General features: G+C 42.0%; 1 protein-coding gene across 1 annotated transcript in view; it reads right to left on the bottom strand.

Annotated features, from left to right (window-relative positions):
- NAB1 (NGFI-A binding protein 1) overlaps positions 1 to 15,409 on the bottom strand; it is a 47,838-nt gene extending 32,429 nt beyond the window's left edge. Inside the window, exons 1-2 of the mRNA XM_008053994.2 lie at positions 15,262 to 15,409; positions 4,938 to 5,775 (exon numbers count right to left, since the gene is read on the bottom strand). Of these exons, the coding sequence (XP_008052185.2) occupies positions 4,938 to 5,775; positions 15,262 to 15,383 (960 nt within the window). The 5' untranslated portion in view covers positions 15,384 to 15,409. The remainder of the gene's footprint in view (positions 1 to 4,937; positions 5,776 to 15,261) is intronic.
- Between the last annotated feature and the right edge of the window lie 209 nt (positions 15,410 to 15,618).

The following is a 15,618-nucleotide window of genomic DNA, read 5'->3' as shown; positions in this document are numbered from 1 at the left end:
CGACAGAGTGAGACTCCAAAAAAAAAAAAAAAAGAATAAATCACATTTTCCTTGTTTGGAAATTGAGGATAAATTAGTAATGTTCTTTGATCTTAGAAATTTAGAAAAAGGCGGGCTCGGTGGCTCAGCCTGTAATCCCAGCGCTTTGGGAGGCTGAGGTGAGTGGATTGCCTGAGCCTGCGGGTTCAAGACCCGCCTGGGCAACTTGGTGAGACCTCATCTCTACAAAAAATCAGCCAGGCGTGGTAGCACGCGCCTGTAGTTCCAGCTGCTCGGAAGGCTGAGGCGGAAGGATCTTCGGGGCCCAGCAGGTCGAGGCTGTGGTGGCCGGGAGCGGTCACTGCACTCCAGTCTGGGTGACAGAGTGAGACTCCCACTCAAAAAAAAACAACAACAAAACAGAAATTTAGACAAACTAAAAAAAAAAATCTCTGATTTTAAATAATCAAGTGAAAACTTGCAAACTTCCAAAAGGTACACTTAATAATGCTTTCTTTCTTTTAATTCCCTCAGGGTTTCACGATTTCCTCTAAGGTCTTGGATGGTTTGAAGAAAGGTCTAGTTTGAAGAAAGCTTCCTGATTAATAAACTTTTATCCTAAACTGTATTACTGGACCAAATTCACATACTTGAATTACAAGTAACAAGTGGCCTAAGTTAAGTTTCAAAAACACAAACCACATCTTCCCAAGTTCCCACCCCCACAGTCAGGCCTACTGGCATTCAGTGAGTATTTCCTTATTTTGGGAAACCCACGGTCTCATTACTTAAATACCATCTGTACCTACTTATCTAAAGAAGTAAAGAGCCCCTTAGCAAAAGCGAAGTGTAGAATCATTCCTTTTGGAATTTTTTTAAATTATGGTAGGATTTTTTTGTTTTTAAAAGTCAGGTCAATTGAGTTTATTAATCTTTCAGAAATACTTCTACTTTGACACAAATACAAGTCTTCTGACTCAACTTTGTGTTGTATCTGCTGTGCTTCAAAAACTATACAAAACTAGATTAGAGCATGAAACTAATATTGCGAACACATTTTGCCATTTGTTTTTCTATCAATCATGGTCATATAGCCTTTTAAATGTATTCCTCTATTGGTTCATAGGTAATAAAAAACATCAAAGTGCATCTGGGTGATAATGCTAAGCTGCAAATGTCATGTATTGTTGCCACACAGTAACTGCCTCACGGGAACCTGTGAGCAGATCTAGAAAGCACACTTAGCATCTTACTGATCTTAAGTTCTAGTATTCAGATGGAAAATACTTTATTTAAAAAGATCAGATGGTGAAATTGCTGAAAACAAGTTTAATATAACAAAAATCAGCCAGTTATAGCCATTAAAAAAGTGAGAAAAAATCTCATTTAAAATTATATTCCTTTTATATCTCAATATTTGTATATTTTATTTAAATCAAACAAATTGAAATGTATATGTAATACAGACATTTAACATACACAGCATTTGACTAACAGGAAATGTGCAAAATCTATGGTGAATAAATGAACTATAAAATTACTGAGGATATAAAAGAGCTAAATAATAATACAAATGCTATGTTCCCATACAGGTCTCATTACTGTAAATACGTCGATCTTTTTCCAAATTAACCCACACAGTTGAAGCATTTCTAACTAATAACAATAGAAATTTTGAGGAAACTTGATAAATGCATTCAAAATTTCATTGTCAAGAAGAAATGCATACAATTTCTAAATGCTAAAACAAACAGACAAAATCCCAGAAAAGTTGCAAAAAAAGACAAAGGAAGGAGTACTTGCCTTTCCAGATATCAAAACATATTATACAGCTAAAGAACTAAACTCTATACTGGTAAAGGAATATAGAATTGTACAAATGAAACCACACGGGATAAGATCAGTAGATATGATTGTATAAAATTAAACTTCCGCACGGTAAAACTCTCTGAAAGGTCACAGGACAAATAATAATCTGGTAAAATATAACAACATAAGACAAGGGGTTAATATCCTTAAAATATAAAAAGTTCTTACACCAATAAATTTTTTTTTTTGAGTTGGAGTCTCACTCAGACTGGAGTGCAGTGGCCGCTCCTGGCCACTGCAGCCTTAACCTGCTGGGCTCCGGTGATCCTTCCACCTCAGCCTTCCAAGTAGCTGGAACTACAGCACGCGCCACCACGCCCGGTTCATTTTTGATTTATTGTAGAGACGAGGTCTCGCCAACTTGCCCAGGCGGTTCTCAATCCCACGGGCTCAGGCAATCCACTCCCCTTGGCCTCCCAAAGTGCTGGGATTACAGGCTGAGCCACCGAGCCCAGCTACCAATCAATTTTTTAAAAGATAAACAACCCTAACACTAATACAAAGGATATGAATGTAAAATTGGATGTCTGTTAAACGATGAGAAGATATTCACACTCACTAGAAATGAGTTTGAGCAATAAAATGTTTCCATTAGACTGGCAAAAATTAAAATGAATATAAAATGCACTATTAGCAGAGCATGGAGAAATCAACACATGCATAATGAAGATAGTGGAAGTGTGATGTGATGATGCTACAGCTTTTTTAGAAGGTAATTTAGCAGTATCTACTGAAATATTAAATCTTCATAGTCTTTGATCCCATCATTTTACATGTTGGAATTCATTTTACAGAAAAACATGCATAAATCTGTAAAGGTGTATGTGCATAATAATGTCCGTGTATCACCACAATGTAATTATTAAAAAATTGTAAGCAATCGAAATGATTATCAAAAAGTGAATGGTTAAGATAAATAATGGCACATTCATACTGTGGACTACAATGTAACCCAGAAATGAGTAGTACTGCTCTAAATGTGCTATATTGCCTGGAAAAAATACCTACCAGCATACTATATTGTGCATGTACTGTTCCATTAGAAAAAAAAGAAAAAAGCTATTTGGAGAACAGTGTACAAAATACGACCCCTTATTTGTATATATGCAGAAAAGCATATCTAGTTCACAGATTCAATTACTTGACATCTTTTGGTAATGACTGAACGCTTTTACAATTAGTATATATTCTTTTTAATGTTAAAGTACAAGTATGGGGAAAAGATCTGATGTTGAATGTGAAATACTGCATTCAACCTGAAATTTTTTCAGAGGATTTACTTCCTTCTTGTAAAGGATACATGGATATAAAAACATTTAGCTGTGAAAGAGCCTTTTTAACTTTTGAAAACGCATTTATCTTCCAAGCATTTACTAAATACATGAGACCTTTTTTCTTTTTTTTTTTTTTTGAGTTGGAGTCTCACTCTGTCACCCAGACTGAAGTGCAGTGGCCGCTCCCAGCCACCGTAGCCTCGACCTGCTGGGCTCCGGCGATCCTTCCGCCTCAGCCTTCCGAGTAGCCGGAATTACAGGCATACGCCACCACGCCCGGCTGATTTTTTGGTTTATTGTAGAGATGAGGTCTCGCTGCCCAGGCGGGTCTCGAACCCGCGGGCTCAGGCAATTCACTCACCTCAGCCTCCCAAAGGTGTGGGATTACAGGCTGAGCCACCAAGCCCGGCTAATACATTAGACTTTGGGGACATAAAGGTGAATGAAACATTACCTCTTCCATAAAGAAATGCAAGTGTACTGCGAGGGACAGACCAGTACAAAAATAAGCAAGACATGGGGGTAAAAATGAAAAGGAAAGAAGTTATTTTACTTGAAGGAAGAGGTAACAGAAAAGATTCAAGTGTGCTGGGCTGAACTGCAAAGATGATGTGTTGGCCAGAGAGACAAGAGGAGGAAGGAGTGAAAGTTCACATACACACACACACACAATCCATAAATATGTATATTATACATATAAAATGTTATATGCATATACACACAGGCGCACATACTTAACCAGAATATTTCCGGATACAGTGCTATAAAATGAGAATTTTTAATGCCAAACATCAAACCAAAACAATGTTCAAAGCCATAATAACTCCTCCAGCAGTCATCTAATATAATTTTGTTTTCTATGCTGGCTGAAAATTGCTTTAAGTTCTGGCTATTTTTATAAAATGCTTTTCCTAAAAAAAGTCTATTAAAATGTTTTTTAAATGAATGGTTATATTTAAAATCCTATTTCTTAACTGAAAAACAAACTGCCTTACAAATGCTGAGACTTTATATTTTCACTGCCTAAATTCTGACATTTTTCTTTTATTTTCTTTATTTTTTGTTTTTTATTTTTTTGAGTCGGAGTCTCACTCCGTCACCCAGACTGGAGCGCAGTGGCCGCTCCCGGCCTCCGCAGCCTCGCCTGCCGGGCCCCGGCGATCCTTCCGCCTCAGCCTTCCGAGTAGCCGGAACGACAGGCACCCGCTACCACGCCCGGCTGATTTTTGATTTATCGTAGAGATGAGGTCTCGCCCAGTTGCCCAGGCGGGTCTCGGACCCGTGGGCTCAGGCCATCCACTCAACTCAGCCTCCCGAGGCGCGGGAATGCAGGCTGAGCCACGGGGTCCGGCTTATTTTCTTTCTTTTAAAGCAGGGTCTCCCTCTGTCGCCCAGGGTGGAGTGCAGAGGTGCAGTCACACTCACTGCGGCCTCCATCTCCTTGGCTCAAGCGATCCTCCAGCCTCAGCTACAAGTAGAGATGGGGCTCTCGCGATGTTTCCCAGGCTGGTTTGGAATTCCTGGGCTCTAACGACCCTCCAGCCTTGGCCTCCCAAAGCGCTGGGCTTGGAGGCATGAGCTACTGCACGTGACCAAAACTCTGACATTTCTCCGCAAGGCATCTCACACTGCAGTCTAAAGCCCAACCAAGTTTGAGTCCAACACAATCAAGATGGTCTGCTTTCACAAAGAGTCGTGTCTTGCTAACACCTGGATGCGTCCCGCCTGCTTTTGGGAGGTGGGCGTCCTCCCCTGCAAACCATGACCCAGAGGATCCGAGGCAGGGCAGCACCACACACAGGGACCCCAGCGTACCTCGTGCAGCGTGAGGTGCTTCCCGTCCTTTCTCTTGGAGTCGAACCTGCCATAGATGGCGCTGTATTTCCGAATCTCCTCCTCCTTGTGCGGGTCACTGTCGCTCATCTCAAAGATGTGCCCGACCATCTTGGCCAGCTTCTTGTGGGTCTTCAGCAGCTCTCTGACCTCGCTCAAGTCACTCTTGGGCAGCGTGGGGGCCAGGCGCTCCACACACTCAGCCACGGACAGGGCAGCGGCCGCGTCCAGTGCCTCGCTGCTTTCCCTGGGGGAGGCTGGGGAGCCCAGGTCCGCGGGGGACAGGCTGTGCTCGCTCTCAGTGGCGTGGTGGCCCTGCCAGAGTCTGGACTCGCCGACACCCTGCAGCGCCAGGCTCCCCACCGCCTCTGACTTGCCCTGACCCAGGCTCTGCACACAGGTGGTGGCGGCGCACTTGGGGATCTTCAGGTGTGGTTCCCGGGTACTGCTGCTCCTCTCGTAGCTGCTGCAAGATATTCCCAGCCACGTCGGGGACCCCTCAGGCAACTTATAGATGGGGATGCTACTAACTGGAAGGGAAGTCAGGGGCTGGTTGAAAAGGCCAGGGTTGGTGACCCAGTCTCTCAGTGCCTTCTGCAGCCTTCTCACATGTAGGGGCTTGCTAGCCATGCCCACGAGTGCCATGATCTCCAAAAACTCCTCTTCTCCAGCCTCACAGAGTTGCTGGACATCATCCCCACCTTGTTGGATAAAGGCATCAAAGTAGGAAAGCAGATTGGCTTTCTGTAATATTCTATATAGCTGCAACTCCCCCAGGGTTCTGGGTAAGGCTGCGGCCATTACTGTGGATGGGTTCAACCTGCCAAAAAGAAAGAGAAACACTGATCACACGCAACTGCAAACGTCTGCAACCAAACAGGTCAGACACTACGGGGTTTACAGATACAGCATGGGAAAACAAAACTAAGGGGAATCTGCATGGCCACGGACTGCTGAGGAGACATTCGCTCTAGGCTTTCTCTCTTCTTGCACTAATGACCCAAAAGGTCAGTAAAGAAACTAACCTACACTCCCAACAATGAACAACTGGTAAACAGGAATCTGGGGACTGAATCCAACAGGCACAGGGCTCTATGTGATGGGCACAAGGCTCTATGTGACAGGCACAGGACTGTACATAACGGGCACAGGGCTCTATATGATGGGCCTAGAGGTCCCATATTTTTGGCTATACACTTTGTTGCTCCCACAGTGTCGACACAGAGGTGGAGTGAAGGATAATCAAATGCAGCAGGGGATAAGAAAATGAACATGCTACCATTTACTGAATACTTGCTTTGTGCCAGGCAGTATGATAAACACTTTACATTACTTTACATATGTCTAATCCTCACAACAGACCGGGGAAATAGGCTGAGTTATTTCCACTTTATAAAGAAAAATGGGCAAGATTCATCTGGCAGGTGAAGGAAGAGAGATTTCAGTATGAATTGGAGGTGAAGAAATCAAAAGAGGTATATCGAGGAATTAAGAAAAAAAGAGGCAACAAAAATCCAAACATGTAAGTGACAAGACCTGGTGATCCCTTAGGTTAAGTGATGAAAGAGAGAACAGTCACTATTTATTGACACTTTCCATGGTTTGAAAGAAAAGAGTTACAGGTGACTAGGACACAGCATCGTGTGTGAGCCCAGAACTCTGACAGGCGTTGGGAATATAGAAAAGTCAGGGTGATGTCAGGCCCCTTCAAACACATGGCATTTGAACATGGTACAAGGCAGACAGACGCTCATGCAGAACTGCCCTGCGTGCAAAACAGCAGGTTAGAGTCCAAGTGTGTGTCAGGGATGGGGATGTGCAATGAAATAAGGGGGGTGGGTGAGCCCGTCAGAGTCGCGGCCAGAGGCCTAAGACAGAGCCAAGGAAGAAACACACTTCTACAGTCCAAAGCAGACAGAGAAGCCTGTTTCACTTTTTATTTTATTTTTTTGAATCAGAATCTCACTCTGTCACTTAAGCTGGAGTGTGGTGGTGCGATCCTGGTTCACTGCAGCCTCAACCTCCTGGGCTCAGGCAATCCTCTTACCTCAGCCTCCCAAGTAGCTGGGACTAAAGGCACATGCAACACACCTGGCTAATTTTTTCAATTTTAGTAGTAGAAATGAGATCTTGCTACGTTGCCCAGGCTGATCTCAACCTCCTGGGTTCAAATGATCCTCCTGGGTAGCTGGGACTACAGGTGAGAGATACTGCACCTTGTCTTGAGAAGCCTTTTTTGAAAGGGACAGAACAAGACCCAGCAGAGTACTTCTTGACCTCTTAGCGGCTTTTAAAAGTTGACCACAGTTGCCTGGAGACCTCCCACAAAAGAAGAGGAGTTGGCCAAGTTATTTCCATTTTAGAAAAACAAGCCTGTATAGTAATCAATGCACCCTTAGGATTAAATGGACCCTGAGTCCTCAACGGAGAAAATGACAGAGGCCAACAGAATACATACATCAGAGAAAAATGGAAGACCCGTTCACCACTCAATCAGTAGGGTGCAACAGTTGGGGGGGGGGGGGGGGGGGGGTTAATGTAAGCAGAGGAATATTAGGAACATCCCTGAATGCCTGGAAGTCCCCTAACTTTGGACGTTCGTGTTATGACTTCAGCCAGGATGCTACACAAGATTCTAGTCTCACTCACCCCACTGGAGGGGAAGGGGTCTCCCTCCCACTCTCAGTACTGCCTGCTAGGAAGCCCACCTCCTGGGGCCTCTTGGAACCTGTGTCAGACACAGTCTGTTTTGACCAACAGTGATTTCCTCCAATGTTGCAGTTCTTTATTTGCAAGGGCTAGCAAGGGCATCGCCAGGGGATCTGATGATTTCCTGAGAGACAAAAAAAACTGAATTCGGGCCCAGTAGCTCCTGCTAACACCCAGGAAATCTCCCGGAGTGCTTCTGAATAATACCATTTCCCGGGTCCCCGAGCTGCATCTCAAGAGACTCCCATGATGTGGCCAATTTGGCACACTGCACAAGATCCCTATGTAACAGACCCTCCAGCACCACACACTCCTACAGGCTGGGATCATCCGGGTTCTCCCAGTCCCCTGCACAGTTATGCCACCTCAGTCTGCTGGATAAAAACACTCTTGCATCTTCTAAATTTCCTGAAGGAGGATCTGCTTGTCCCTTCACTCCAGGGAGAGTCTAGTATCCTGTTGGGCAGTAACTAACAAAAACAGCTCTTAGGCATTAAGGACACAAGGTCAGGCCTATGTTAAACTACACTATCCCAAATTCAAGGGTTTCTAGAAAGTGTCTGGGGTGAAAGAAAGGAAATTTACTTTCCCATCATATACCTAAAACAATTCCTCCACCGGCTTTCAACTCAAGAATATGTGTGTATGTGTGCATGTGTGTGTGCGTGTGTGTGTGTGTGTGTGTGTGTGTAGGTATGTGTGTACACACACAATCTTTTTCATAAGAGGGCTAGGTTTGAGGAGTGATCAATACACTCACCACATGGGACTCCCCAGATTATGGAATAGAGAAGAGATTACATGAAAAAACTGGAAGAATAGTGTTTTTAAATCTTTCTGAGTAATTTTAAAAAAGTGTTACACAAATACAAAAGAAAAACTTAAGAAAAAGAGAACTAGAGACCCACCCTTAGATTTTATTCTTCTGAGATAAAGTAATGATTTTAGAAAATAACAATTTTCAAGTTTTAAAGGAAATTCCCTACTTCCTAAGAAAAAGCCCTTAGGTATAGGTAAGAAAGTAGCTGGAAATACAACATCTCCGTAAGACCAACAGGACCAAGTGCACAGATGTAGGACAACTACGTCAACCATCCAGAGTCCCTGGAGACATACTGCAGGCCCACACTAGGGGAGAGAAGTTTTCTCCCTAAGCCTCTGCATCAGAATGTTTCAGTTTCCTTTCAAAGCCTGCTGTGATCACTTAAACACCCACTCCTTCATACATTAACTTCACTGGCTTTAAAAGAAAACTTTTATAAGATTCTCCGTTTTCACAAAATCTGTAACCATTCACGCATCAACATGTAGATCCAATAAGTCAAAAGAAAGCTACTACTGGCATCTCTCTAAACTGAAATAAGTAAAAAAGGGTCCTTCTCACAATAATGTGCGCGGGTAACTTATAGGAGAGTAAACCAACTCAGCTGAGACCTACTGTCACCTGGCCTTTCAACATCTCCCGGATCAACCACACTGAATCTGACCTTTTAATGGATTCCACGGTTGAGAGAAAACTTTTACGCATTCTTACTGCATTCAAAAGCCACACTTCCTCTTCTACCAGCTAGATAAAATGTTCTTCGCCCTGCTCCATCCAATAAAAATAACCCCAGGATTAGGGTACAGGAATGAAACCACTATGATCAGTTTAAGACCATTAGTTGTTGTTTGCAACTCACTGATTTGTTTTAAATAGTAATGCTTTATTCCAAAACCTTAAAAATATATACCTCTCATCGGCTCCCTGTAGGATAGCATCAGTCATCTGCCAGATTCAAACTATGCTAAGTGAACTAAGAAGATAGTCTAGTCCACAAAACCTTACTGGTCAACTTCTGTTTTGCTATGGAAAACAAAATTTCCCTTCCACTCTCCAAGTCGGAATGTGAGGATGGAAGATAAGTTAGAGGCCTTTAACAGTCACCAAGAAAAAGAAGAACCATTCCTTCAAACCCACCTCAATCCAGCCTGCTTTCTGGCCCTATCACTTAATCAAATCTCTTGGCTGGGCACAGTGGCTCACACCTGTAATCCTAGCATTTTGGAAGGCTGAGATGAGAGGATTGCTTGAGGCCAGGAGTTTGAGACCAGCCTAGGCAACATAGCGAGACCTCGTCTCTACCAAAATAAAATAAAATCTGGGCCTGTAGTCCCAGCTACTCAGGAGCCTGAGGTGGGAGGATCGCCTGAACTCAGGAGGTGGAGGCTGCGGTGAGCCATGATCATGCCACTGCACTCCAGCCTGGCAACAGAGGGAGACCCTAACTCAAAAACAACAAAAAACCAACAACAACAAAAACCTCTCCAGTGACCACTAGCTATCACCTGGGTCTGACTCCCGTTAACCTTTCTGCTGCAGGACATCACTCCAGAAACGCTTTTCACTTATTATCTTCTAAATGCAAGTATTCGCCACAGTTTTATTAGCTCTCTCTTCCAGTGTCTGTCCCTGTTCTCCCTTGCTGACCTCATCCACCCCCAGGCTTGTTATCACTATGGGCAGAGACCTCCCCACCTGCATCTGAGGCTTGGTCCCTGTCACAGGGCTCCGACTGGGTGTGCTCAAGGCCAAATACAACACTCTGACACCTGAGTGAGAAAGGTGCTGCTCACATACAGCAACTTCATAAATGAAGGCAAACCAGCACTTCTGTGATTTAATAAAACACAAACTCATTGAAAAGTGTAACTAAATTTGTTTGTCATTGCATGTATTTGCAATAAACAAATACTAAAAGCAAAATTAACATAAGCATTTGCCTTTTTTTTTAATTTAAAAAGTTATCATCGTACCTGAAAAGTTTAGAAGTATCAACCCAAATCATTCTCCTAAAATGTCACTCAGCATTCCACCAAGGGACTGTCAAAGCCTCAGAGGCCTAAGTCCGAGGTCAAGTGCATGACCTCCTCTTCCTCCCTTCTTTCAAATTCCCAACTCCACTCCAACCAACTCTCTTAGTTCTTTCAGTTGTACCACTACCCTTTCGGCTTCCAAGATGCATAGAATTTGGGTTCCATCTTTGTTATTTGCTCTTCCTTCCTCAAATCCACGTCTCCAGGCCATACCACCATCCTTTTTTCTCTACCGCAAAGCACCTAACTCTAGTGTTCACCCTTCCTACCCCAGCTTTGAAAACAGTTGCCTCACCTTCCCAAAGACAGGTGTGGCTCTTCACATCCTGCACACGGTCCCGCTGTATAGAGAAAGAAATCTGAACCACTCCTAGGGCATCTCAGACCCGAACTTGCTTTTCCCCAACGTGGCAGTATCCTCTCCCTTCTCTGAACCCAGTAACTCTTTCTTTCACTCTCATTTTTTTCACCTATTCAAACACGCCAAGCATTGAGCTGGTTCTGGGGATACAGAGGAAAGATGGTTCTTCCTGGTGAATCAGTTAAGAGAGAGGAGACAGTCTCCTTCTCACTCAAACCCTGTGACAAACGCTGTGCATCTGTGAAGCCATAGGGCAAGGAAGACGACTTGCCCGGCCCTGAAGGACAAGTCACTGTTCGGTTATATGCATCCTCAGTAGGAATTAATTCTCATAAATTTTTCATTCCCCCTTATTCCCAGCGAACGTAGAATAACATCTCATAACGGATGTTGTTGAGTCAGAATCGACTAACCTCCTTTCATATTTCAAAAAGGATGCTTTCTGTGTCAACTGGAATAACAATGGATTACAAATCTTGTAACAGAGCAACCCATTACTTTACCTACAATCCTTTTCCTTCTCTCATCCTCAACACTTCCTCTTTCTCAGAAGGCTATACAGTGAACTCCCATGACATGGCAATTTTTTCCAAGTGATCAAACGATGTTCTCCCCGATGTAGGAGGCGTGGCTAGTGTTATGCTATATATACATCATGTGTAAGTCCATCCCTAACACCTAAATCTTAAAAATTCAAGTTCATCCATGAGATCCTGTCTTTTTCATCTCTATTCCTATCAACACAGTGTAAGTTAGCCCCAATAACAAACAAATGTCTTATAAGTGATCATCATATTCAAGGGGATTCATAATCCCTATTTTTGAGTCGTCTCCATGCTACAAGAACCATTGTTCTATACACATACACAAGTACCTATAGACAGCAATACACTCTCATACACACACACGTGTGTGTATCCACTTTTAGGAAGTCTGTGGCATGCCAGGGAAGAGACTCTTTCGGGACTGAGAAGAAACCAAAGGCCAAATCTCAGTAAGACCCAACTTATTTCTGCAGAGGACTAGAAATTCCTTCCCCACAACACAAGGCGAAATGTTTCCTTTAAAATTATCTGAGTTAACAGCAACCTCTTACAGACATCCAAAAATATGAAAAACCCTGGGAAGATGTGAGAGCTCATGAGTCATTTACAGATTAAGGTGAATTAGTTCCACCAAATTGCTTCCTTCTTAACATCCAGACAAGACTTGCTGCACACCAAGGAAATGAAAGGTTAAGGTGGGAAATGGGGATGAAGAAAATAGGAAATTGAGGGCAGAGATGACACTGAAAGCCTCTGCAGTGCTGCCAAGTGGAGGAGCGTGTAGCTTGAAGTGCAGAGCCACGGAGAAGGAGGCAATGGGTACACCAAAGGTGAAACGGAACAGGTTTCTAAAATGCCAGAGTTCGGCTTAGGGAAGGATCAGTCTCGAGGAAATTAATTCTTCTCACATTCATCATCCTAGAACTCAGAACTCAAGCTAAATGGTTCAGTGTATTCACTTAAATTTCATGGACTACTTAAGATTGCAGGGTTGGCAGAGGTACTAAGTCCTGTATGTGTGTTCCAGGTACAAATGATTTACCTAGGCACACTGATTAGTAAGCATTCAGTGATCTGTCTTAAGTCAAGACACTTCTGGATCTTATTCCTGTCACAGCAATGAATTAAACATATTGCTAATAAAAACTTAATGGTAATTTGGGAAACTTAAAATGGTCTCCTCCATTGATTCTTTCTAAATTCTGACTGAAGCTGTAATAAAAAATTTTAGAGACCTCTTAAAATTTTAACAAAAGTATTCAATATGTAAGTTTAAATTTGTCAAAATTAGAAAAAAGCAAACCGGATTTCTTTTGCTATTAAACATAACCATGCATTAATTTAACTATGATAGCAGTAAGCAAATATTAGTTAGTGCTGTTAGTCACAGCTGGAAATGCTATAATGACTGGGAAATATTCAAACAGTTCAGTCATTCAACAAATATTAAGTGCCAGAGTATGTAGGCAATATATATGAATTTTGCCATCTTTTCAGAAGTTTCTCCATAAAAATCATTAAATTAACATATCATGCAAATTAACACACCACCCCCTAAATACAAGGTATTGAAGGTGACAAACTATTTGAAAGCTTAATGGTATGTTTTAGCTGTGCAAATTCTACTAAGATGAGGATTACTATTTTTTCCCAGCATCAACTTCTCCAATTTCCCACTTGTTCCATTATTAAGTTTAAGGAGTATATTCTACTACTGTATGAGTTATTGAACATGTCAGATCAGAAAGGGAATTTGCATTTAATATAATAATTGTACTATTCTTCATTCTACTACTCAAAGGAATGAAAGAAGCAGGTAAGATAAAAATAAATTCAAAGCAAAGAGGCTAGAAACCTTACATTATGCTCAAGTGGGTATTATGTATTCTGTAAGATATTTAATAAATCCCACAACGAAATGTGTGCAGACAAGTTGATTACACATTAGCATGATCTTAAATGGTTCAAAATATCTAATAAAATGGTGACTTCCATCCATAACACAGTTTTACACTTAAAGGTAAATTTTACAGAATTTTCACTTTCAAAAATGCATACAAAGAGCACCAACAAAAAACTACAGGTTTTATAATGGAATAGGTGAGACCTAAGTCTTAGGTCACGCGATATAAAAATGGGGGTTGTGGGTCATTGAGCCTGGGAGTTTGAGGTCAGCCTGGGCAACATAACAAGACCTCAACTTTACATTTAAAAGCAAAAAAACCCCAAAAGTCTGATGTATTTCTGTTTCCATCCTACCCTCTTTTACTTTAAATATTTAAAGTTCCAGCAGCAAACGTATAATTATATAATTTCTTTATAACTTTATAATTTTTTCTCTTAAAGAAGCATCCAGTGTGAACCCCGAAATCTTTAATAAAACACCAATATGTTCTTAAAGTATTAGTAAAATAAAATATCAAATGCTTTCATTGCTTTTCTAACAGTGAAGAGCTATTAACTTTCCTATATGACTGTGGATGTCATTTACTAGTCACAAAAAAGGAAAAATTTTAAATTTAGCTGAAATTATTCAATTGACCCAGTAACTCTGAAATAAGATGAAATAAACTATTTATTAGATATATCAAATTATTTGCTAGACATGTAAGCTCATTAAATGTCCTTGTGTCGGCTCCAATAATTCTAAGGATTTTTGTCATCTGAATTACATCCACAATTAGCAGGCAGAACAAAATAAAAATCTATAGTGCCTCAATGTTTTGATTATTAGTACTAATATTACCAGTACATTCACATGTAATGAGAGTTCACCAGAGGCCAAAAAACAAAAATATTTCTAATATCAAAATGGCATATACTAACTTTTGTAAAAAATGGTAAAAATAATAAAATAAAATGACCTTTCAAAGGCTCGTTGACATTTTCTTTCAAGACTTAAGGTCTCAATGTCTAATACCCAAAACAAGGATAGAGAAGGCCGATCTTGTCAGTCATCTCTAAAATCTCGAGAGAACTCTTTTTGCACGTTAATACCTATAAGGACAAAACTAATCTTTCAAATTTAATTAAGGGACAACATCAAATGTCTCAAGTGACATAAATATGGAGGAAAAAAGGATACCCTTGCATCTAAAAGTCGCTTTCACTAGCTCTTAAATTAGATCAGAAGAAGCTCTTTCAAGCCTTCAGGAAGAGATCAATCTCCACCCAAAACAGAGAAAGCAAACTCTGTGCATCGTTCCTAAACTCCATACATAAATTATGAAATGCCATAATTGGTTATGTTGTTCAGGGAAAAAAATTCGGAGAAGTGCAGACCTAAGAAGGTAAGTCACTGCGTGCACACTTTTCTAACAAAACAGCTAAGCATTCCCTACGTGACTAATCTATTTTAAATTCCGCTCCTCTATTCCTATGCAATCTAATATTATCTATTAAAACTGCCAAAATATTTCTAAACAAGATCTGAGAACTTCCCTCTCAGCTTCTGATCTTTGCACTCCTTGAGTTGGCAGACACGTCACTGGCAAACCAACTGGCAGTGACAAGTTACTCCAAATCGACTCTTTCGGATGAAATGTCAAATTGACATCCACCCCAAAATTTCCCATGCCTTCCGAATCTCAAGGAGCGAAAGGTAAGGACATGCAAGTCCACGATTCCTCCCGATCACTTGCTGCAAAACTTGGTCTGCAGAGCGATACAAATGCATATTCCAACTCAGCTAGATCCTCCTCCCCGAGATACTGCAACATTGAGGCTTGCTGGAAGTGTCATTTCAAATCTCCTAAGAGCTCTGTGACCCCTGAGTTTGCAGACCATAAAGACATTTGCGAGCAACTGCAATGTTTCCCATGACAAGGTCACACACCTCTGCATCCAAGGCTGGTATATCCCACATGTGCTTGCAAATTCCTCACTCGGCCTTAGAGACACAAAGAGTCTCTCGCCTCCCTGCACCTCGGTGCCAAGTTTCTGGAAGCTACTTCCCATGCAAAACTCTCCTTCCGCTTTTAAAAAGAAAACTACACTCGGAAGGGGAGAACACCGGGAAGAAAACGAAGACGATAAGCGCAGCACTTGGAGAAAGTACAAGAACAAAAAGACTCTGTCCCCGACGAAGGCGGCTGCAAAACTCCGGGGCTGGCGCGCGCCCCCCACCATGCACCTCCCCGCGCCCCTCCGAGCGCCGCGCGACCACCCGCCGCCCTGCAGGGAGGCCGACCCC

This window comes from Carlito syrichta, unplaced genomic scaffold, assembly GCF_000164805.1.
Source record: "Carlito syrichta isolate Samal-C Ts95f unplaced genomic scaffold, Tarsius_syrichta-2.0.1 Scaffold288922, whole genome shotgun sequence".
NCBI lineage: Eukaryota > Metazoa > Chordata > Mammalia > Primates > Tarsiidae > Carlito > Carlito syrichta.
Note: the sequence above shows the minus strand (reverse complement) of the source record. Positions and strands in the feature narration are given on the sequence as shown.